This window comes from Diabrotica virgifera, chromosome 6 (assembly GCF_917563875.1).
Source record: "Diabrotica virgifera virgifera chromosome 6, PGI_DIABVI_V3a".
NCBI lineage: Eukaryota > Metazoa > Arthropoda > Insecta > Coleoptera > Chrysomelidae > Diabrotica > Diabrotica virgifera.
This window is the reverse complement of record NC_065448.1, coordinates 240,761,304-240,785,772: the sequence shown is the minus strand read 5'-3', so window position 1 is coordinate 240,785,772 and position 24,469 is coordinate 240,761,304. Positions and strand designations below refer to the sequence as shown.

Genomic DNA, 24,469 nt, shown 5'->3' with positions numbered 1-24,469 from the left:
ATACAGAGAGGGGCTAAATTATGGAATAAATTAATTTTATCTAAAATGGACCACTTTGGAGAAAAATCGCGAAACAGGTCGATTTTTATTTTTAAATTACAATTTTTTTGCATATATTTCATACTAGTGACGTCATCCATCTGGGCGTGATGACGTAATCAATGATTTTTTTAAATGGGAATAGGGGTCGTGTGGCACCTCATTTGAAACGGTGTTCAATTCTCTATTCAGTAATATAAATAATAATATCATTATTTATAGAGGGTGACCAAAAAAATAATTTTTGAATTAAATTAATTGACGCAAAAAGAAGAATGTATGTAATTTATTTAACTAAAAATACATTGTATTGCTGTCAGTAAATAAAAAAAAAAATGCTTATTTCACAAATAAACATTTCTTTTCGCTTAAATTAAATCACAAACAGCCTCCCACCTACCACTTGGCAGTTTGAACATTTAATTTAAGCGAAAAGCAATGTTTATTTGCCAAATAAACATTATTTCCTATTTTCTGAAAGTGATAGAATGTATTTTGAGTTAAATAAATTGCATACATTCTCCTTTTTTCGTCAATTAATTTAATTCAAAAATTTATTTTTTGGCCACCCTGTATAAATAATGATATTAATGTTTATATTATTGAATAGAGAATTGAACACCCTTTCAAATGAGGTGCCACACGGCACCTATTCTCATTTAAAAAAATCATCGATTACGTCATCACGCCCAGATGAATGACGCCACTAGTATGAAATATATGCCAAAAAATTGTAATTTAAAAATCAAAATCGACCTGTTCCGGGATTTTTCTCCAAAGTCGTCCATTTTAGAGAAAATTAATTTATTCCATAATTTAGCCCTTCTCTGTATAAGTAAACAAACAACATTCACAGAGTTTGCGGGTTATTGATGACATAAAAAAAGATATTAAAGACACCTACAACAAGTAATGCTAGTGATTAGAATATTATAGTATTTTTACTACAAAAACGTTATTACGTAGGTCAAAATTTTTGACGTAAGAGAACTGTCAAAACATTAGAATGTGACTTTTCATTATTGCCATGTTTATAATAAACATGACAATAATGAAAGTCACATTCTAATGTTTTGACAGTTCTCTTACGTCAAAAATTTTGACCTACGTAATAACGTTTTTGTAGTAAAAATACTATACAGTGTATATTTAAGTATATAATTTTTTCTAAATCACGTACCTTGCTTGTAGTCAACGTATTTATTCCAATCAAATTGAGTTTGGTGAATTCAATTATGAATATATTATGTATTGAAGACGGAATTATCATCATGTCTTCCCAAACCAGTTCTCCAAGCAGCAACATTGATTGTGATCATTTGCTGAATCTTTAGTAACGGTTCTAAAGCAAAGATTTGATATCGCGAATTAAGTAATACGTTTTGTTTACACTGAGTGTGAGATACAATAACAAAGAGTTCATCAAAACATTAAAGCAGTTATTTTGGTAAAAGGTTTCTTAGAATAACGGTCCATTTTGGAATAAGGAAAAGGTATGTGACATAATGTAAGGTTATTAAACTTTTTTAACAGATATTTATATATTTTGTTGCATTAAAATCTTTAAAAATTTGTTCAAATAATACGGAGTATAAAATTTATATCTAAAAGAAATTGTTCAAGGTTGAATATTTATTTTGTTATTTTCATAAAGTTCCATCTTCTATCGAAAGTTGGATATCAACATGGCAATTTTTATTTTACTTACAGCAGCTCTAAATAGTTGGTTAGAGCTCATACTAAATAATTCCCTTAGATCATAACCAGGAGATTGTCTTTTTCCTACAGCTCTTTTACCTTTTATTTTGCTTTCTATAATAAACCGCACCAGACTATAATAAGGGCATCTTACTATATGACCGAAAATTCAAGCATCCGCCTTTTAATTATCTGTACATATTCCTCCCCTCTTACTTTAATATTGCTAATTCTGTTTTCTTATGATATTCGTAGCATCATTGGATAACACCAACGCTCAAGAGCTTCCAATTTCTTAATCTCTAATAGCTTCAATGTCCAGACCTCAGATCCGTAGAGCAAAGATGTAAAAACGTAGCAGCGCAACAACCTTATCCTTAGATACATTCTTAGGCCTCTACTACATAATAGATATTTATATATATATATATATATATATATATATATATATATATATATATATATATATATATATATATATATATATATATATATATATGATATCGGTTTTATAGCGTTCTACGCCTTTCCGTTCCTAATCGCCACTCCTTTCAATTGTGGCTGTCTTCCTCTCTTAGATTTCTTTCAAACATCGCCTTGGAGATGCCCTTTATCCATGTAGTTGCTGGTCTTCCTCGTTTTCGTTTTTCTGTGGGGATCCGTTCTAACCCTTTCTTGGGGATTCTCCTTTCGTCCATTCATCTTACGTGTCCGTACCAAACTAGCTGTTGTCTTTCGATGTTATCTATGATTGTTCTTTCTATTTCCAATTGTTGTCTAATGTCGTCGTTTCTTATGTGTTCTAGTCTAGATCTTCTTGCTGACCTTCTCCAAAAATCTATCTCAGTGGCTAGTAATTTATCTTTGTACTTGTTGGTTAATTGCCAGAATTCAGCTCCATAGGTTAACACTGGTTTTAATATTGTGTTGTAAATTGGTTTTTTTATTTTCTGTTCTTATATTTTTTGCCACAGTACCGAATTCAGGGCTCCTATTACCTGTTTTCTCTTTACTACCTTTCCTTAATATTTTCTTCCTTTCGTCCTTTACTAGTTAGTTTTATTCCCAGATATATGTATTCATTGCAGCTGGTAATTTTCTCCTGTTCCAGGTTTCAGGTTCTCCGTTTTTTCCAGTCCTACGCATAGATATTGTGTTTTTTTTGGTATTCACCTCCAGGCCCCATTTTCTATATTCCTCTATTAGTTACCTTGCTGTATATTCAAGATCTTCCTTCTCCTGTGCAATTACAATTTGGTCATCTGCATAGTGCAGCGTGTAGAGTATCGCATCTCCTATCGGTAGTCCCATTACATTGCACTTCTTCTTCCATTGTCTAAGGGCTTCATCAATATATTTTATATTGAATAATACATTAGTGGCCAGGAAACCTTTTGATATTTTATTTCCGGTTTTAATCTTGGATGTCGAGTTTCTATATTTCTTTGAGTGTCTGTATAATATATATATTTATGCTGGTCTTTTCTAGTACTTCCTATAGTCTATTAATGGGGACCGTGTCATATGCCTTCGTTAGATCTACTATGAGTAAATTCAACTCTTGGGCTTTTGACAGCCTTTTTTTCTATTACTTGAGTTATAGAGAAAATGTTGCCTATTGTGGATCTACCTGCCCTAAAGCCGCTTTGTTCCTCTGATTTCTTATGGATGGTACTCTTCACATATTAGATCTTTTAGAATTCTTCTGTACAGTCGACTTAGTGTACTAGTTACGGTAATACCTCTGTAGTTATTTGGATCTTGTTAACTACCTTTCTTATGTATAGATATTATCCATCCTTTATTCCATGTCTGTGCTACCGGTTCTCCATTTAAAAATCTGTTCATTAATGTTGTTATTATTTTAGCTAATTTGTCAGTACTATTTTTAAGTAGTTCTGCAGGTATTCCTTCCGGCCCTGGGGCCGTTTTTAATATGGATATTGCTTTTTTGGTCTGTTCTTCGTTTATATGAATTGGCTGTCCTGACCTCGACTATATTGTGTGATGTGGTCCTGTATTCTGGTCTGTTTTCTACCAGTAGTGATTTGTAATGTTCTTCCCATTTCGTTGTTGTTATAGGGTTTATCACAGTTTCTTCTATTTTGTTGGTTCTTTCTTTATAAATCTCCAGGCTTTTCTCCCTCCGATGTTTCGATGTATGTGTCCAACTCCTGACATTTGTCTTCCCATTTTTGATTTTTGGCGTTTATGACTTCGGTTTTGATTTTGTCACGTGCTTGCCGATATTAATTTTTTTTATTCTCGTTTTCTCTGGCATTTATCCATTTATGGTATACTTCCTGTTTATGTTTTTTCATTTCTTCTATCTGATCATTCCACCAGTAATTTCTAACTTCTGGCTTTTTCCTTGTGATACCTAAAGATTCTTGTGCCGCTTTGTGTTTTCCATCTACTATTTTCCTGTAAAGATATTCCGTTGTTTCTTGTTCGTATTCTGCAGGAAGAGCTTGATCCAATCTTCTTTTGTATAAATATTGTGTGCTTTGATTTTCCAAGCTATTAATATTGTAGTGTGGTATATCAATATTTGTTAGTTCTTCGTCAATTGTTACCCCATTATGCTGATGGTTATCATTTCTAAATGTAGGTATGTATGTATATTTTTGCTTTAATTAGGTGATGATCGCTACCACATTCGGCTCCTCTGTATACTCTTATGTCATTCACATTGAGCTGTGTTTTTTGTTTAATGATCATTAGAGACTGGAAAATATGCACTAAAAAATGTCTAAAATATGCATGCAATATGCATTTTAAAACAAGCTGAATATGCACAATTAACATGCAAATATGCATTTATATATGCACTTATTTTTATATGAATAATTTTATGGTTTACGTTAAATACATAAATAAATAAAAAATAATAAAAATAAATAAATAGGTTTGAATTTAAACCAAATTGTATTATTATTTCTTAATATATTTTTTTAACTTCAGGTTTTGTGACAAATAAAACGGCAAAATATTTTATTTTGACCACAAGATAAATAAGAGTACAATAAAATAAATGTACATATTTTTATTGTTACAATATTGATTCATATTTTCTAAACTAATATTATAAAAAGAGTACAATAAAACAAATTTACATATTTTTATTGTTACAATAAATAATCATATATTGATTCATATTTTCTAAACTAATATTATGTCTTCTATCTGTTAATATTTGTTTATAGGCAGAAAAAGATCTCTCAACGTCACAAGATGTAATTGGGGCATATTTAAACTTTGCTATTAGAGACGGATCCATATTAATATTTTCATCGAAGTTTCCAAAATTGATTATATTATTTATTGAACGCAATAAAGTGAAACCCTCATTTTTGTTTAAAACGTCATCAAGTTTATCTTTAATTTTTACTCCAATTTCCCCATTCAGATTTGTTATTTTCTGTTTAACCGAATCAACAATAGACATACTATTGTGAAGACATAAATTTTGAGCCTCTAATTTTGTAATTGAACTTTCAATGATATCGAAATTCGATTTTATATACAACAATTGATTTTTAATAGACTTTTCTTTAAAAATATTTTGACAGTTATCAATAGCGGTACAAGTCGGATCAAAACTTGAAATAACGCTTTTGATGTCGTCGTAGTGTTCAGATAAAAATATAGCACTTTTAAGCCAAGTTCCCCATCTGGTTAATACTGGTTCTGGTGGTAAAGGAATATCGGGAAGCATCTCCCTATATACCTGTACACGTAGTGGTGCTTTCAGAAATACTTTTTTTACATTATTTATTAAGGTGTTTACATTGGGAAATTCAATTCTAACTTTCTCTGCAACTCTGTTTAGGCCGTGCGCCAAACATGTACAGTGAATTAAATTAGGGAAAAAGATTTTAAGATTGGATGCAGCTTTCATCATATATGAGGCGGCATCACTAAGCATTAATAATATTTTTTCAAATGGTACTTGATCAGGTAAAAAAAAATTTGTTAGGGATTCGTTAACAAATCTAGCTATTGTAGCATAGTTTGTTTTTTCCAAACATTTTACACTAATTAAGTATGAGTTTTTAAAATCGCCAGAGTCGTTAAGAACTCCAACAATTAGATTCGCAATTTGTCGACCCTTTGTATCCGTTGTTTCGTCGACGGAAATCCAAAGATATTCGGCTTTTAACTGATTTTTAATACTCGTCATCACATCTTTGTAACATGCACTGACATATTTTTTCCGAAGAGTTGAAGAACTTGGTATTTGAGCTGGTTTATCTTTAATCTTGCAATAAGTTTTTAAAAAGTTTTGACACGATTTATGTTCTAACTTGTGCAGAGGGATATTGCAGTTCAAAAAAAAATGGCATAAATCCTTTGCAAAGGTTTCTTGCCCAACTGACGTATTCTGAATCTGCAAACTGTTCTGTAGAATCTGCTGGCGAGGTTTATTATCATTTTTTGATAGCTTAGTTTGGTGAAGTGAAGTTTTTATGTGTTGAACTACTTGGAATTTCTTTTGACATGGAATCTGGAATATAATGATAATGATGTTTTAGATGTTTTCGTAAATAGATACCTACATTAAAATGATCAAACTTTTTAAACCTCCCCCAATTTTTTTTTATTTCTCAAAGTGAAATTGAAATCGTCAAACAATAAAGTACAGTCAGTGTACCGTAGTATACAGGGTGGGCCACTCTCAACACCTCGCTCTGTATAAGCCAAACCGTTGCGAACTTTAAAAAACAGTTTTTGAAGAAATGGGACGGTTTGTCATTTTAGAATAGACAGACACATAGATGTGCAAAGAAGTTTGATAAGTTTAAAAATCTATTGAAGTGGAGAACTTACCTTTTTATCACAAATGGTGCAAAACATACTTTCACTGTCGATAACTTTTAGATGATTGTTACTTCCAATCCAACTTCTGAGAAGACTTGATTTTTCCCTTGCTACTGTAGGCATTTTCACAATAATAATAAAATGATTTTTTTACACAGTATAGTCAATAACTTGCAATCACAAAAGTTGAATAATCGGCGATTGATTTAAGACTAACCATTCATAAAATAAAATAATCTATCCTACCCTTAAAATGCTTAAAATTTCGTTTTGGTTGGTTTTCCCAGAATAATTCATAGTTGGCCGACACCAGCAGAAAGTACAGGTAATATTTGTAATGTTATTCAAAATATAATCGGTATTTACTTAGGTAATTTGTAAATTCTGAGAAGTCTATAAATCTTAAATATCCGGATAATGATACCTGCAGCTATAAATAACGCCCATTATGTTTATGGGTACAACAACAAAGGAGCTTAACAGCAAAATATTTACTTTCACATTTTATTTTAATGGATGTTGATGTTACTAATATATACCTTATTTTTAAATGGGGTAGAGTAAATTCCCATCAAAATATGCATTTATATGCTCTTAAATCTCCAAATATGCAAGGCATATGCATTTATGAAAAACATGAGAAATATGCAGCATATATATGCATATGCATTTTGCATATAATCCAGTCTTTAATGATCATATAGTCAATTATGGATCTAAGGTTTCTGGTGTATTGTGTCCATGTATATGTGTGAATATCTTTATGTTTTTAGTATCCATAATACATATTTCATTTTCACAAATTTGGCCTTACATTTCTATACGGCTTTTAATCTCTTGTGTTTGTTCTGCGTTCTGACTAACCAATATTCCTAGATATTTGTCTTTGTCTACCCTTCCTCTCTGGATATTATTATTATGGAGTAACTCGTTGTCTTTTGGATATTTTGTAATGACCATGACTTTTGTTGACTTTAAGTTCATTTTATCATAAAAATAGTATTGCTAGTTTGTCTTGAATCTAGTTTCTAGCTAAAAAAATGACCTAGATCCGATTATATCATTTATACCTATTTATCAAAACTTTGTAAGTTATAACAATTATTTTATTTATTTTCAATTTTAACTTTAACTTTGTCCGATATTACCTTTTTTGGGAGAACAGATTATACATGGGAGAAAGTATATATTTTAATTATTTAAATAGGCATATTCAAGAAAATTTTTAATATTGAGGTGATAATAAGTGGTTTTGGTTATAAATATAAATATAAAAAAATTTATTCTTCACCGAAACTAATAAATACTCCTTGAAATTTTCCTTGAAATATATTTAATTTTCAAAACTTTGCTTTAAAATGCGGTATCTGATTAAATTTTCATTAAATTGTTTTGTTACATAACAACTATGCATTATGTCGATTTCAAGTCGTAAGATAAAATCTGTATTTGTTGCAGAGCACGTGTAGATAGTTACATGAGTCATTTTTGTAAGCATTTTTTGTTGCAAAACATACAAGCATGCAATGATTGTAGTATTAGAATTTGAAAATCACAGTTATAATTTTGGAATTGAAGAACTAACAACTAACTGACCCAATTGAAGTTGGCAATGAGATAAGACAGTGGGATTCCCTGAGCCCTATATTGTTCAACCTGATTACGGATGAAATAATAAAAAAAGTAAGAACTAAAAAATAATACCAAATGGGAGAAAAACAACTTGAAATAATCTGCTAGCAGACGATACAATACTAATCTCTCAAAGTGAATATGATTTACAACCTATGCTGTTAATTTACAACCTTACAACCAATTATAACCGCCAGCAAATTTAGCATGGTAAATTTCCCAAAAAAGACAAAATACATGGTTATAACAGCAAATCTGCTGAGATGTAAATTAGAGCTAGAGGGTCAGATAATAGAAAAATCCATAGCGTGAGTCTGCATAAAAAGTTTATCCTTAAAATCAACAAAACTAATTTAAAGTGGTCAGAGAGTGTTACGTTCAGATTTTTATATTCTTCTGTGTCCTCCAAAGCAAGTTTTCACATTCATTTCTTCTTTTAATCCAATTTCGTATCTAGAAACGACGTTTTTATGTTCTTGACAACTCTAGAACCGTGAGAATGTGATTTAAGTGTAATGGAGAATAGAGGTGTAACCAGGATGATTCTAAGGGGGGGGGGGGTTACGTCTACTTGAAGGTCTCTGGGGGGTATGGAATAATAATGCTGTTAAGCGTATAGAGCTCAAAGTACATCCAATAGGAGGGGATTATAACCCCCAAAAAACCACCCCCTGGTTACGCCTATGATGGAGAAACATTACATACAAATTTATACATTTAATTAAAAAAAAATCAAGTACAAGGCGCTGCAGAAGAGTCTCAAACTGCAAACTTTATTAAAGGTACTCTTTTGTGGCCCGTTTTACTTCAAAGGACCCCGCACAAACCTTATGGAAAATAGGTCCCAGTGGATTTTGTTCATACTTTGGGAAAATACTCTTTGAAGCATCCTCATAAAAAGTTCTCATGGGCACAACTCAATCGTATGAAGGATTTTTAAGATATAGAGGCCCAAACTCGGATTTACGGGGTATTCCAATTCCGTGAGTTACTGGTTATTTGGCAACATGTAGAAATTTGGATCAAGGAAAAGTACTAGTAGTCTATGATTTTTTCTTGGCTATCCAATGGCGACCTTTACTTTGACCTTGACCTTCAACGGACGTCATCTTCTAGAGTTTCGAGGGTTTTCGGTATTAAATTGATATAAACAGATGACTCATGGGTTTTTGGGATCGCTAAACACGAATATGCAATCAGAGTTGCCCTCGGGATGATGTGGTGGCCAGGGCCTCTGCAAAGTCGTCATATTCTAGAGTTTTGATGGTTTTCGGCATTTAATTGATGCAAATGAATTAATGGAGGGTTTTTTGAGGTCGCTATACACGAATATGCCACCAGAACCGACTCCCGGAGCACCTGAATTCCAAGGTCAATGAAAGGGGCTCCTGGAGTTTCGAGGGTCTTTAATTCTACATTAATACAAACGGATTATATAACAGTCCGTTAACTTTAATTATCTTTATAGTTATTTTATTTAAATTTTAATAACGGTTTGTCATTAAATTATACTTAAAAATAATAAGATCTAACTAAAATAAATCTTTGACTGACGTCATACTTAACTATTAGTTGGCACAAGTACTTCAGTTGGTATTAGACACCATTCGCTGTCATGTGAGTTTCGTTCTGTGGGGCTTCTCGTCTAACGACAGGAAATATTGGACACTTCGCTTGGTACGCTAGAACGGAAAAGTGGCGGATGGCTGATTGAAAAGGACGGAAATTTTAATACAATAGTTTCAAGCTTTTATAAGTGATATTTAGTGGCAAATTATTGGTGGTGCTTTGGAGAAGCTAGGAGACTAAGTTTTGGGAGATCCCGGAGGAATTGGAAGTCATGTCATCCGGTAAATTTTTTTTTACTCTTAAAAAGGTTGAGAAAAAGGAACGAATATGGCCGCTATCATGTCATATTAAATTCCTATTGAATTTATTTCTGTAAATGTATGAATCGGAGTTGTTCTTTGAATTTAGTATCTTTAATTATATCCATAGTTCGAAAATATACACTCAGATGAAGATTATCTTGTCACATATCCTGTAAATTATATCATTTGATTTGTGTGGTTATGTCAACCTCATAATATTGAATTCAAATTTTACAGATTACATTCATTATTCTCTATTCTATTAGATTGTGTGTATTCTAGCCACCTTAAATTCGTTCCAAAAGCCAGTATTTTTCTTAAAATTTACAACACATTACATTATCCCATACCATTTTTAATAAAAAAAAAAATACCCTTTATAGACATATTTTTCAGATAAAAATCATATTCTGTATTAAATATTGAATTTAAAGTTAAATCCCAAATTAATGTGTGTAATGTGAATCAAGGTCAAATCCATCATTGTTTTTGCTAATGATCTTTTTGTTGTTCATTCTGAAAAAAAGATATCTCATTTCTTTTCCTTTGGCTCTTTGACCTTTCCTTAGATTCTGACATTGAAACTAAAACGGGACATGTTTGTTTTTAGCCACTTGGGGGAAATCTTAAACTGTAACCAGTCCGTCAGCTCCCCTCACAACTGGGAGCAACCGTTCTACGCCAAGCCAGGTCATTTGGAGACCAGCCTGGAGAACTTCCCACATACCTACTTTGTATCCTGCCCTCTGCACCCCAGAAGGGCATCGGTATATTAATTGGTACAAGCTAGCACCATCCCTGTGCTAATTCGCCTACCAGGGATTTTGGAATCCGTAGCAAGGACACTCTCGGGGACCATTTAGGGTTTGTTTTGGGACACTTAGTATCTGCTAGTGATTGTCACTTCCACTATTACACCACATTCATTTTTTGTATAAGACTCGGGACATTTATTTTGATGATTAAGTTGTATAGTTTATCGCACATATTTTGTTTCAATATTTAAGTTGCATATTGTTTTTATATATCTATAATAGTTGATAGTGTTCCCCAAACCAGTAAACTCTCTGGTCAAAGAGGTTTGAGCTCAGATCATCTTTTCCCCATATGAGATTCTCTTTACCTTTATATATTACCTGAAATTTACTTGTACCATTTATTTACTTAATTAACTTTATATTTTTAGTACTAACCTTGCTTGTCTCCACTTATCAATTTAAATTTATATACTTTGTCCTCTTAATTTGCTTAATTTATTAACTTATTCATATAACTTTAATCTTTCTTTAGTCAATCATAATTATTTAACTTATTTGCTTAACTTTACTTAAATTCATTTAATCAATTTCTAATTATATCTTTGGACGCTATTCCCTTTGAATAGCTATCCATTTTACTTGTTATATTTTTTAGTGACTACGTGTCGAAGCAACTGATTTTTATATATCAAGTAGACCGTAGGTTCACCTTAATGAGGCTAGTGCCTATTTAACTCTTTGAGAGTTACGGAAATTATTCATTGTGAATAATCCTCCCTTAATTATATTCTGGTTCATTAGTTCTATAGGGTTTAACGTTGCTGTACGTATTGCAATCGTACAATTATTTGGTGAAGGTTGTTATTTAACCTAGTATATGTAAGTTGGGGGTATGCTCCATATAAGAGTTACTCCATTACTAATGTAACTATAGATTATATTTATATTACTATAGGTAATTATTTCCTATTGTCATTTTAGAGTTACATAGTTTGTATTTTTCTAACTCAGAGGTTGTCAAAAATCTAAGTAGTTATATTTAATAAATATTTATTTGTTTTGTATATCCATTATTTTTTTTCCCATTTTTGAATTTAATATATTTACTATTTAACAGCAGTGTAAGATACCTGGAAGTTTGGTCCATTCCAACTTCTGGCGCCCATAATTCAGTCTATTTTATTTATCTCCTATATTCTTCTATTTTTATTATATTATTATATTTATCTAATTTATTTTCTGAACATATATTTTTAACTTAAAAGATTTCCCTTTTTCTAGTCATCATCTCTCTTTAGGTTGAGCTACTGTTCTTCGACAGGCATGCAAACGAGCCGTATCCATCCTTGAGTGTCAAGTTGCTCTCTTGCATCTATAGCTAGCCAACTCTATTCAGTTTGCCTCTGTCTCTCCATACTTCCATTATCAGTTCATCACCCTTCCTTCATTCATTTCATCTTATCATTTTAGTTCAACAAATACTACTGCAAAGTAGTATTTTTGTTACATTGGCGCCCAACGTGGGGCCAACCTTTTATAGGTTCTAAGACAGTAGTTCTTTTAGTTCATTTTTTTTTCTTTTATTTATATTATTCCCTTCTGATATCTTTTTATACATTCTGTTCTGATTTATTTTGTCTTTAACTATTTACTAATACTAAACAGGTACACTGTCACTGCTGTATCTATTAATTAGTTGAGATTTTGAAACCTCGTTTATAGTTTTGTCATACAGCTTACATTCTGGGTTGAATTTGAAACGAAGTATAAGTAACTAGCATATATTAGATTATATTATTTTACTCTTTCAGCCAGTGTTGTATTTGTACGTACAGTAATCGTTAATACTTACATATTTTTTTTTCTAGTACAAGTATAATAATTAATTTTTTTTTCCAATATTTAGGTACTATATTTACTTGATTATACCTTATTTACTTTATTTATTTGATACATATATTTTGCTGGCCATTTTTGATTTTGTTGGTGTGTTGCTAATATTTTCTCCGTACTTATATATTTTGCGTACAAACTTAAGTATATTTCATATTTCTGACCTTTGGATTGCTTGTCAATAATTTTTGCTTTCATCATGTGTGCTTTTAAAGTTGAACATCTTCTGGTGGACGAATTGGACTATGAGTTGAAAATTAGGGACGTAGTACCAGAGGAGTCGGCAACTGTCGATAGGAAACGCAATCTTCTGCGGGGTGCTTTGAAGCAAGAAGAAGGCAATAGGAGTTTCACCCAACTTTCGGCTGTACATATCCCTTTTGAGGACCAACGGAAAGGAATATCCGAAACGTTGGATAGCTTGTCGAAGAAAATAGAGAAGTTTAGGGGAACTGTACAGGACAATGAATATGTTAGGTTAATATCTCGTCTAGCTCATATTTCTGGCCGAGTACACTTGTTACAGTGTACTACAGAAGAGCAGGAACCTTTTAAAAAGTCTGTTTCTCTTAAAATCCTTACCTTGGAGGGTGAGCTTGATTCTAAGGTTAACCCCATAGCCACATCTACTCCTAATGCTCCAGTCAGTGTCGTTCCTAGTTTCACATACTCCAAACCTGTGCAAGTACACAAATGGGGTGTTTCATTTTCCGGTGAAAAACAGCACAATGATGTGATTACATTTTTAGAAAAGGTCGAATGTCTTCGAGTATCTAGAGGTGTCTCTGAAGAAAATTTGTTTGCTGCTTCAGCTGAATTGTTTACCGGTCCTGCTTTTACCTGGTTCATGAATAATAGAGGTAATTTATCTTGTTGGTCTGATCTGGTTCGCAAGTTGAAGTCAGATTTTCTTCCTTACTCATACCAGGATGATCTCTTGGATGAAATCAAAAACCGTAAGCAGAAACCAGGAGAGTCTGTCACTATGTTCATTAATACTATATTAGGCATGTGTAGCCGTTTAGATACTCCGTTATCTGATTTGTCCAAAATAAAAATCATCTTAAAATGTTTACTGCCCTTTTATCATCAGCAGTTAGCTCTTATGGACATCCAGAGTATTGATGACCTCACTGTAAAGTGCAAACGTTTGGAGGAAACGTTATCCTGGTCTTCTCAGCCTCCATCCACATCTCGACCCTCTTCTAATTCTTCTTCTCAGCCAACTTCCTTTAGACAACGTTCTTGGCAAAATAAGGGCCCTGAACGTAATGTTTCTGTTTTTAGTTCCGTTGTTTGCTGGAATTGTCATCAGTCTAATCATAAGTTCAATAATTGTGGTATCCCACAAACTCGTATTTTCTGCCACGGTTGTGGTAGGGAAAATACCCTCAAAAGAAATTGTTTCAAGTGTTCGGGAAACGAAATGTCGGAGGTCCGTCCCCTGAGCGTTTCTCCGTCCAACACCCAATCAGGGAATCAAACCCCATCAGAAAACGAGACAGCTGGCCCAAGCACACCAAGCAACTCAAACCCATCTTCCAATCGGAAAGGGAAGAAGGCATCGTTCAGGAAACAAGCACACACCACAAATCAAAATCAGTCCAGAAATTAAGTTTTAGTCATGATACGTTGAACGCACATGATTCACAGGGTTGCAAAGCCACAAATTCTTTAATTGGTAGTGTTAAGTATAATAATAATTTTGATGGTGAAGTAGTTCCATATAATGGTTGTATCCAACCAAATATTTTAGATTTAGATATTAACTCTTTATTAGTTAGGAAACAAAATGATAATAGGCCATATCTACCTATTCAAATTTTAGGACAATCGTGTTTAGCTTTATTAGATAGTGGCTCTAATATTTCATTGATAGGAGCACATTCATTAAATTTATTGAAAAATGCTAATATTCCCATTATGCCCATTTCATCTTTGCAAGTATCTACTGCAGATGGTACAGTCCAATCTATTACAGGCAAACTCCAAATTGAAATCACAGTGGCAAATTTATGTAGGAAAATTACATTTTATGTTATTCCTTCTGTACAGAATTCTATAATTTTAGGTATGGACTTCTTCAATGCTTTTAATAGCACCTTAAGTTGTTCTGATTTTTCTTTTTCCATATCTGAATTTAATCTGTCTACCCTTAGTGCTATTCATGATTTTTCCAGTTTATCTAGTTCTGAACAAAGGCAATTGGAGAATATGATCTCTCAGTTTACTACTATTTCTTCAAATGACAAACTAGGTCGTACTTCATTAATATCTCACACTATTGAGGTGGGAAATCCTACTCCTTTCAGATTATATCAGTATCCCATACCTCAAGCCTGGCAGGCAGATTTAGAAAAAGAAGTCGATTCGATGCTTGCTTTAAATATCATAGAACATTCAACGTCGTCCTATTGTTCCCCACTCTGGTTAACAAAGAAGAAGGATGGATCCTTCAGGATCTGCTTTGATGGTCGAAAACTAAACAGTATCACCACTAACAGGGATGCTTATCCAATTCCCCGAATCGACGTGATTTTGAGCAAACTTCAGAATGCCAAATACATCTCTTCGATTGATTTGTCTAAGGCCTTTTTACAGATCCCACTGAGTGAAGAGAGCAAGAAATATACTGCTTTTGCTGTCAGTGGTAAAGGATTATTCCAGTTTGTCACCATGCCTTTCGGTCTTGTTTCTGCTCCTCAGACAATGTGTCGTCTGATGGATTTAGTCATTGGTCCACAGTTAGAGCCCTATGTATTCTATTATTTGGACGATATTTTAGTAGTCACCCCTGATTTTTCCCTTCATATGGAAATTTTAGATAAATTGTTTTTACGTCTTAAGGAAGCTAATCTAACAATTAATCTGGATAAGTGTCAGTTTTGTCGTCCTAGTCTTAAGTTTCTGGGTTATGTTGTTGATAATCAGGGTCTAAGGACTGATCCTGAGAAAATAGTTGCTATTAAGAATTTTCCTATACCTAAGACCACCACCCAAGTCCGTAGGATATTGGGAATGTGTGGATATTATCGCCGGTTTGTACCTTCATACTCTACCTTGTTGTCACCTCTTACGGATCTTTTGAAGAACAGGAAAAGGGGGCAGACCATTACCTGGACTCCTGAGGCTGATGAAGCTTTTAGGCGCGTTAAAGAGGCTTTAACTAGCGCACCAGTCATGATGTCACCTAATTTTAATGAGCATTTTTATTTGATGACTGATTGCTCTAATACTGCTTCTGGTGGCGTATTGTTCCAGTTGAAAGATGGCTCGGAACATCCCATAGCTTACACGAGTAAGAAATTGAATAAGGCCCAGAAAAACTATTCCACCACTGAGAAAGAACTCTTAGCTATCATACATGGGTTGGAAGCATTTCGTTATTATTTAGAGGGCCGTAATTTCACCATAATTACGGACCACAGTTCCTTGGTATGGCTTCATAGTATGAAAAACCCATCTCAGAGACTTTCCCGATGGATATGCAAACTGGCTGCCTATTCATATAAGATTGTTCATCGAAAGGCCAACGGTGTAGTGGTTGCTGATGCTCTTTCCCGTGTCCATGATCTTAATGTCTTAGATTTGTCCACCTTAACTCCTGACGAGTGGTATCAGAATATGATCGATAGGGTTACTCAAGACCCACAAAATTATCCTGATTTTAAGGTAGAGAACAATATACTGTACAAACATATCTTAAGTCCTATAGAGGCCTTATCCAATATGTCAGATTGGAAAATAGTTGTACCTACGCCAAATAGGGAGAACATATTACGTATGTTTCATGATGAAGTTACTGCTGGACATTTTGGTTTTTATAAAACTTTTCATCGTATTGCCGAATTATATTATTGGCCTGGCATGCGCAAGTCTATCAAAAAGTATATTTCTAAGTGTTTAGTTTGTGCGACTTGTAAACCCAGTAATTTACCACAAGCTGGACTCATGGGTTCCTTTAGGAACATTAATTTTCCTTGGCAGATGATCTCGTTGGATCTCATTGGACCCTATCCTCGTAGTTATAAGGGTAATACTTACTGCTTGGTAGTTGTGGATTATTTCACCAAATTTCCTGTAGTTTGTCCTCTTCGTCAGGCCACAACTCCAGCCATTCTGAAATATTTAGAGGAACAAGTCTTTTTGTTGTTTGGTGTTCCCCAAATTGTGTCATGTGACAATGGTCCTCAGTTTGTGTCGAAGGCTTTTAAAGATCTTTTAGCTAAATATAAGGTCCAGAAGACCTTTTATAATGCTGCCTACCATCCTCAAGCCAATCATACTGAGAGAGTGAATCGCAGTATCGTCACCGCCCTAAGGTCCTATACATTCCCAGATCACAGAGCTTGGGATCAATATATCCATTCCATAGCTCAAGCCATAAGGACCTCTGTCCATGAGGTTACCCAATGTTCTCCTGCATATCTCAATTTTGGTAGAAATGTTGCTTTATCTGGTGACTATTTTGGTACAATTTCCGACACTTCCACAAATCTCCCTCAGATATCCGATAACCTTCATCGCTTAGAAGATCTCCAGACTCTACCTCAAATTTTTTCTGACATTCGGAAGAAGTTAAAAACTTCCTATCTAAGGAACCAGCAGCAGTATAACTTGAGGAAAAGAGATCTGCGATTCTTCGTTGGAGATAGAGTGTTGAAGCGAAACTTTGTAAAGTCTAATAAGGGTGATGCTATTTCGGCAAAATTTTGCCAGAAATATATTCCCTGTACGGTTGTGAAGGTAATATCTCCTTTAGTGTATGAATTGAAGGACAATTCGACTAACAAACGAATTGGACAATTTCACATAAAGGATTTACTGCCTGATAACACCATGGATGAGGTTGATTCATCATCTTCGGAAGAAGATTAACTTTATAGGGTTGTTTGAGCTAACTTCTTCCTCTATTTGTCTTTAGCTCGATCCTTATTAAGATTCAGTATTTTAGTTTAATATTTTATTCACCAGATAGAGCAGGTACATATCTCCATTTTTATCTTTTGGCATGGTTGTTAGATGACTTCCAATTTATGAATCATTAGGTTAATTATTTTTTTAGTACGCTTATGTATGAGCTTATCATTTTTTTTTTCATTATTAATGTTGCACTTTAATTATTATGCATCAACATTATTAATTATTAATACTGTTAGTAGGATTACCCAGTTAATAAGAACCAACTTGTAATTTTTAGATTGTGCACCTACCCCCTTAGCATAGAAGGGTTGTTGATTATTGTATATTTATATATTTGAATATGTAAGCTCATGCAAGTACGTTGGTTTAATATTGATATTTGGTATGGAACTATGGAACTAAGAATATTATACACTACTTATCTCAGGTTGTGTGTTGTATTTTTGATATTTGACTACATACTATTTTTTTTTTATATGTATCTTTTATTATCTTGTTATTAGATTTGCCATATTGGAAAGATGGGGTGGTTCTTAATTTTATATTGGTTTACTTTATCAACATTTGTCACAGATATCCTAAATACTTTATAATAATTTATATCCTTATGCCCTACACAGTATGATTCTGGAATTAGTTTGGAATTCTGATGTATGTATGGATTTCTTCTTAAGAACTAGTCTGCCAATGCTCTGTAATTTGGGTTCCTAGGTAACCTAGTGAATGCGTGGGTTCGAAATTCAGCAACTGATCACTGCTATCCGATTTCGTAACCTATGTTTTCATAGCAGAGTACGCAGATGTTTATTCATCAAAATATTTCTGGTCAGGAAATGTTGGCCCCATGTCCTGACCATCCTTGTGTAATTATTCCAATCATTCCAGTTACATTTTTTAGCATTTGATAGGGAATATTTAGTTTACATTATGTCCCGTACTTCATAGGTAGTAGGTTCCTTTTAGTATTTGAGGTGTTTGGACAAATGAATTGCTTATTTTAGTAGATTTCCTCTTCTTTCCTGAGGCATTAGTTTGTTGTTGAGATTCAGGAATATTTCCTGGATAATTCTATGTATGCGAGAACGTATGAATCTACAGTTTTATTCCAAATTGGTTGCTCGTTCTTGTCATATTTTTTTTCTATCATTTATCATGGTGTCATAGACCTTGTCAGTTCACCTTTTAGATTTTTTTTTATTACAATTGGTACGTTATCAGCTATAGCTATAGCTAGTGAACAACAGCACGGACCAATTTTAGTTAGTCAACGACTTACTTGAGTCGATGGACCTAATTTAGTTTATTTAGTATTAGTGAGAATTGGTACACAAATCTTCCTGATCGTTCTTCTTTGGATATGCTCCTATAAATCTGGTGTCCATTGATAGTCCGATTTTGGATAAAGCGTCCGAGTCCTCACTTATTTTGTTTATTTGGTTGTATAGGCTCGTATTACCGGTTGTGGTTGTACATAGGCCTAATTAATTTATGTGATTTAGTATTGGTGTGAATTGGTCCATAAATCTTCCTGGTCGTCCTTCTGTGGATATGCTTTATGAATCTGGTGTCCATTGATAGTCCGACTTTGGATTAAGTGTCCGATTCCACATTTATTTTGATTAATGAGTTTTTGGATAACTTTGATATGCTTACTATTTGTATTATTTGGCACTGGTGAGAATTGTTCCATAAATATTCCTGATTGTTCTTCTCTGGATATGCTATTACGAATCTGGTGTCCATTGGTAGTTCAATTTTGGATGAAGTGTTCCATTCTTCACTTATTTCAGTTGTTGATTTCTTTTGTCTTACTTTAGTATATTTATTTGGTTTATGGTGCGAATTGGCTCATACCTTTGCCTGGTTGTTCGTCCTTGGATATACCCTTTTTAAATTTGATGTCCATGGATAGTTCAATTTTGGACTTAGTGCCAATTCGACATTTATTTGTCATTATGAACTTTAGTACATTATTTAGCTTATGTTTTGGTTTGCAGACAAAATGTCGATGACATTTTAATATGACTTCGAGTCATCTTTTCCGATTCATAGTTTTGGTGTAGTGATCATCCTTCTTTCCCTGATCCTTAATTTGTGGTTACTTGTAATCTTGCGGGTCAACGTAGAATGATAGATTATTACCACTTGGTTATTAATATTTTGAATTAAAAAAAAAATTTTTGCTTAAAATTTTTTTTTCTCCGAGTAGAAGGGGAATATAACAGTCCGTTAACTTTAATTATCTTTATAGTTATTTTATTTAAATTTTAATAACGGTTTGTCATTAAATTATACTTAAAAATAATAAGATCTAACTAAAATAAATCTTTGACTGACGTCATACTTAACTATTAGTTGGCACAAGTACTTCAGTTGGTATTAGACACCATTCGCTGTCATGTGAGTTTCGTTCTGTGGGGCTTCTCGTCTAACGACAGGAAATATTGGACACTTCGCTTGGTACGCTAGAACGGAAAAGTGGCGGATGGCTGATTGAAAAGGACGGAAATTTTAATACAATAGTTTCAAGCTTTTATAAGTGATATTTAGTGGCAAATTATTGGTGGTGCTTTGGAGAAGCTAGGAGACTAAGTTTTGGGAGATCCCGGAGGAATTGGAAGTCATGTCATCCGGTAAATTTTTTTTTACTCTTAAAAAGGTTGAGAAAAAGGAACGAATATGGCCGCTATCATGTCATATTAAATTCCTATTGAATTTATTTCTGTAAATGTATGAATCGGAGTTGTTCTTTGAATTTAGTATCTTTAATTATATCCATAGTTCGAAAATATACACTCAGATGAAGATTATCTTGTCACATATCCTGTAAATTATATCATTTGATTTGTGTGGTTATGTCAACCTCATAATATTGAATTCAAATTTTACAGATTACATTCATTATTCTCTATTCTATTAGATTGTGTGTATTCTAGCCACCTTAAATTCGTTCCAAAAGCCAGTATTTTTCTTAAAATTTACAACACATTACATTATCCCATACCATTTTTAATAAAAAAAAAAATACCCTTTATAGACATATTTTTCAGATAAAAATCATATTCTGTATTAAATATTGAATTTAAAGTTAAATCCCAAATTAATGTGTGTAATGTGAATCAAGGTCAAATCCATCATTGTTTTTGCTAATGATCTTTTTGTTGTTCATTCTGAAAAAAAGATATCTCATTTCTTTTCCTTTGGCTCTTTGACCTTTCCTTAGATTCTGACATTGAAACTAAAACGGGACATGTTTGTTTTTAGCCACTTGGGGGAAATCTTAAACTGTAACCAGTCCGTCAGCTCCCCTCACAACTGGGAGCAACCGTTCTACGCCAAGCCAGGTCATTTGGAGACCAGCCTGGAGAACCTCCCACATACCTACTTTGTATCCTGCCCTCTGCACCCCAGAAGGGCATCGGTATATTAATTGGTACAAGCTAGCACCATCCCTGTGCTAATTCGCCTACCAGGGATTTTGGAATCCGTAGCAAGGACACTCTCGGGGACCATTTAGGGTTTGTTTTGGGACACTTAGTATCTGCTAGTGATTGTCACTTCCACTATTACACCACATTCATTTTTTGTATAAGACTCGGGACATTTATTTTGATGATTAAGTTTTATAGTTTATCGCACATATTTTGTTTCAATATTTAAGTTGCATATTGTTTTTATATATCTATAATAGTTGATAGTGTTCCCCAAACCAGTAAACTCTCTGGTCAAAGAGGTTTGAGCTCAGATCATCTTTTCCCCATATGAGATTCTCTTTACCTTTATATATTACCTGAAATTTACTTGTACCATTTATTTACTTAATTAACTTTATATTTTTAGTACTAACCTTGCTTGTCTCCACTTATCAATTTAAATTTATATACTTTGTCCTCTTAATTTGCTTAATTTATTAACTTATTCATATAACTTTAATCTTTCTTTAGTCAATCATAATTATTTAACTTATTTGCTTAACTTTACTTAAATTCATTTAATCAATTTCTAATTATATCTTTGGACGCTATTCCCTTTGAATAGCTATCCATTTTACTTGTTATATTTTTTAGTGACTACGTGTCGAAGCAACTGATTTTTATATATCAAGTAGACCGTAGGTTCACCTTAATGAGGCTAGTGCCTATTTAACTCTTTGAGAGTTACGGAAATTATTCATTGTGAATAATCCTCCCTTAATTATATTCTGGTTCATTAGTTCTATAGGGTTTAACGTTGCTGTACGTATTGCAATCGTACAATTATTTGGTGAAGGTTGTTATTTAACCTAGTATATGTAAGTTGGGGGTATGCTCCATATAAGAGTTACTCCATTACTAATGTAACTATAGATTATATTTATATTACTATAGGTAATTATTTCCTATTGTCATTTTAGAGTTACATAGTTTGTATTTTTCTAACTCAGAGGTTGTCAAAAATCTAAGTAGTTATATTTAATAAATATTTATTTGTTTTGTATATCCATTATTTTTTTTCCCATTTTTGAATTTAATATATTTACTATTTAACAGCAGTGTAAGATACCTGGAAGTTTGGTCCATTCCAACTTCTGGCGCCCATAATTCAGTCTATTTTATTTATCTCCTATATTCTTCTATTTTTATTATATTATTATATTTATCTAATTTATTTTCTGAACATATATTTTTAACTTAAAAGATTTCCCTTTTTCTAGTCATCATCTCTCTTTAGGTTGAGCTACTGTTCTTCGACAGGCATGCAAACGAGCCGTATCCATCCTTGAGTGTCAAGTTGCTCTCTTGCATCTATAGCTAGCCAACTCTATTCAGTTTGCCTCTGTCTCTCCATACTTCCATTATCAGTTCATCACCCTTCCTTCATTCATTTCATCTTATCATTTTAGTTCAACAAATACTACTGCAAAGTAGTATTTTTGTTACAGGGTTATAGGTTTTTGGGGTTGCTGAACACGAATACGTGATCAGCACAGACACAGGAGCACCTGGTGCCTAAGACAGGTTATCTTCTGGAGTTTCGGAGGAATCAAATTGATTACTCTTAGGTTTTTGGTGTTGCTGAACATGCATACACTATCAGATCCGACCCACGAATCACATTGTGCGTACGGCACAATGTGATTACGTATTCGTGTTCAGCAACCCCAAAAACCTTTAATTAATCAGTTTGCATCAATGTAGTACCAAAGATCCTCGAAACTCCAGGAGCCCCTTTCATTGACCTTGGAAACCACGTGCTCCGGAAGTCGGTTCTGGTGGCATATTCGTGTTTAGCGACCTCAAAAAATCCTCCAGTAATTCATTTGCATCAATTAAATGCCGAAAACCATCGAAACTATAGAAGATGACGTCCCTTGCAGTGGCCCTGGCCACCACATCATCCGCAGGGTAATTCTGATGGCATATTCGTGTTTTGCGATCCCAAAAACCCATGAGTAATCTGTTTATATCAATTTATTGCCTAAAACCCTCGAAACTCTAGAAGATGACGTCCGTTGAAGGTCAAGGTCAAAATAAAGGTCGCCATTGGATAGCCAGGAAAAAATCCTAGACTGCTAGTACTTTTCCTTGATCCAAATTTCTACATGTTGCCAAATAACCAGGAATTCACGGAATTGGAATACCCCATTAATCTTATAATTTTCCGAGTTTGGACCTCTATATCTTGAAAATCCTTCATACGATTGAGTTGTGCCCATGAGAACTTTTTATCAGGATGCTTCAAAGAGTATTTTCCCAAAGTATGAACGAAATCCACTGGGACCTATTTTCCATAAGGTTTGTGCGGGGTCCTTTAGCAAATATCGAAAAATCTTTTAAGATAAAACTTGATAAAACTATAATTTTATTTTCCATCAAAATGAAAATACATTTTTGCGCCACGTAACATTCATATTAGCTCTTTTGTAGCGGGAATATTTAAGTGTATGCGCCACTCATTGTTACGGCGTTTAGGCTAAGGCCAGACAGTCGGTAATTTACGGCGCCTAAGAGCAGTAAGCGCTGTAAAATGAAGCTGCAGTAGCTGCAGTAAAAGGCATGGCCAGACGGGGATGTAAATTACGGCCTGTCGCGAGATGTAAATACAGTGGAACCCCGATAAGTTGGTCCACGATAACCCGGAAGTCCGGCTAACCCGGACCGATTTTCATCACACAAATATTTAAAAATGTATGTAATATAATATTTAAGAGATAATGTGTATTTGTGTAATTTGAACTATACGATAGTAAAAATGACTCATGGCACACGGCGGCAGAGCGACGTTCATTGTCTCGGATTATCAGAAACACCAGGCACCTGTATTCCTATATTTATTTCAAACTGTCTTGTCTTCAAACTCAGCATTGTTTAAAAAAGACTAAAATACTATTTAAAAAAATCTTTTTTAAACAGTGGTCTTAGTCTCCACTGTTCTTAAATAACATAACATTGTTCCGATTGTAATCGTGCTTCCGTTTCGGAAATGTTTCGTTTCCGTTCTGTAATCGTGCTTCAGATAGGTTTGTGTTTGAGTGTTTTTGTCTAAGTATGAGCTTTTTACCAAGAAATGGACAATACTCTATACTCTATACAACTATACGTAATTTAGATGTGTTTTGTGCATATACATATTTCATGTTATATCAGGTATAACGAATTTTATCTGTAAGTGTACCGTATTTTATTAATGTTTACCATATTCTCCGTCTAACCCGGATTTTCGATAACCTGGATCGGCCGCGCTCCTGATTAATCCGAGTTATCGAGGGTCCACTGTATAGTGTTCTGGTCGTTGTTGTGGCTAGATGAGCTACAAATTTGGACCCAGGTCCATTCGTTTGCGACACGACACCCA

The 24,469-nt window shown here is 33.6% G+C and overlaps 2 protein-coding genes across 4 annotated transcripts in view; both read left to right on the top strand.

The window, feature by feature from the left end:
- The window catches only part of LOC126887422 (aquaporin AQPAe.a-like), a 214,594-nt gene that overhangs the window by 42,389 nt on the left and 147,736 nt on the right, over positions 1 to 24,469 (top strand). The window contains exon 1 of one of the 3 annotated variants that reach the window (XM_050654938.1): positions 1,373 to 1,532. The exons of the other annotated variants lie outside the window; for them this stretch is intronic. The gene's annotated coding sequence lies outside the window, so the exon portion shown is untranslated. Of the gene's footprint in view, positions 1 to 1,372; positions 1,533 to 24,469 lie in introns of those variants that run through there. 3 annotated transcript variants of the gene reach the window in all.
- LOC126887421 (uncharacterized) lies at positions 9,633 to 14,614 on the top strand. Its single transcript, XM_050654936.1, has 2 exons — positions 9,633 to 10,040; positions 10,672 to 14,614. Exon 2 carries the CDS (start codon positions 12,912 to 12,914, stop codon positions 14,325 to 14,327), a length of 1,416 nt encoding a protein of 471 aa, XP_050510893.1. The 5' UTR covers positions 9,633 to 10,040; positions 10,672 to 12,911; the 3' UTR covers positions 14,328 to 14,614.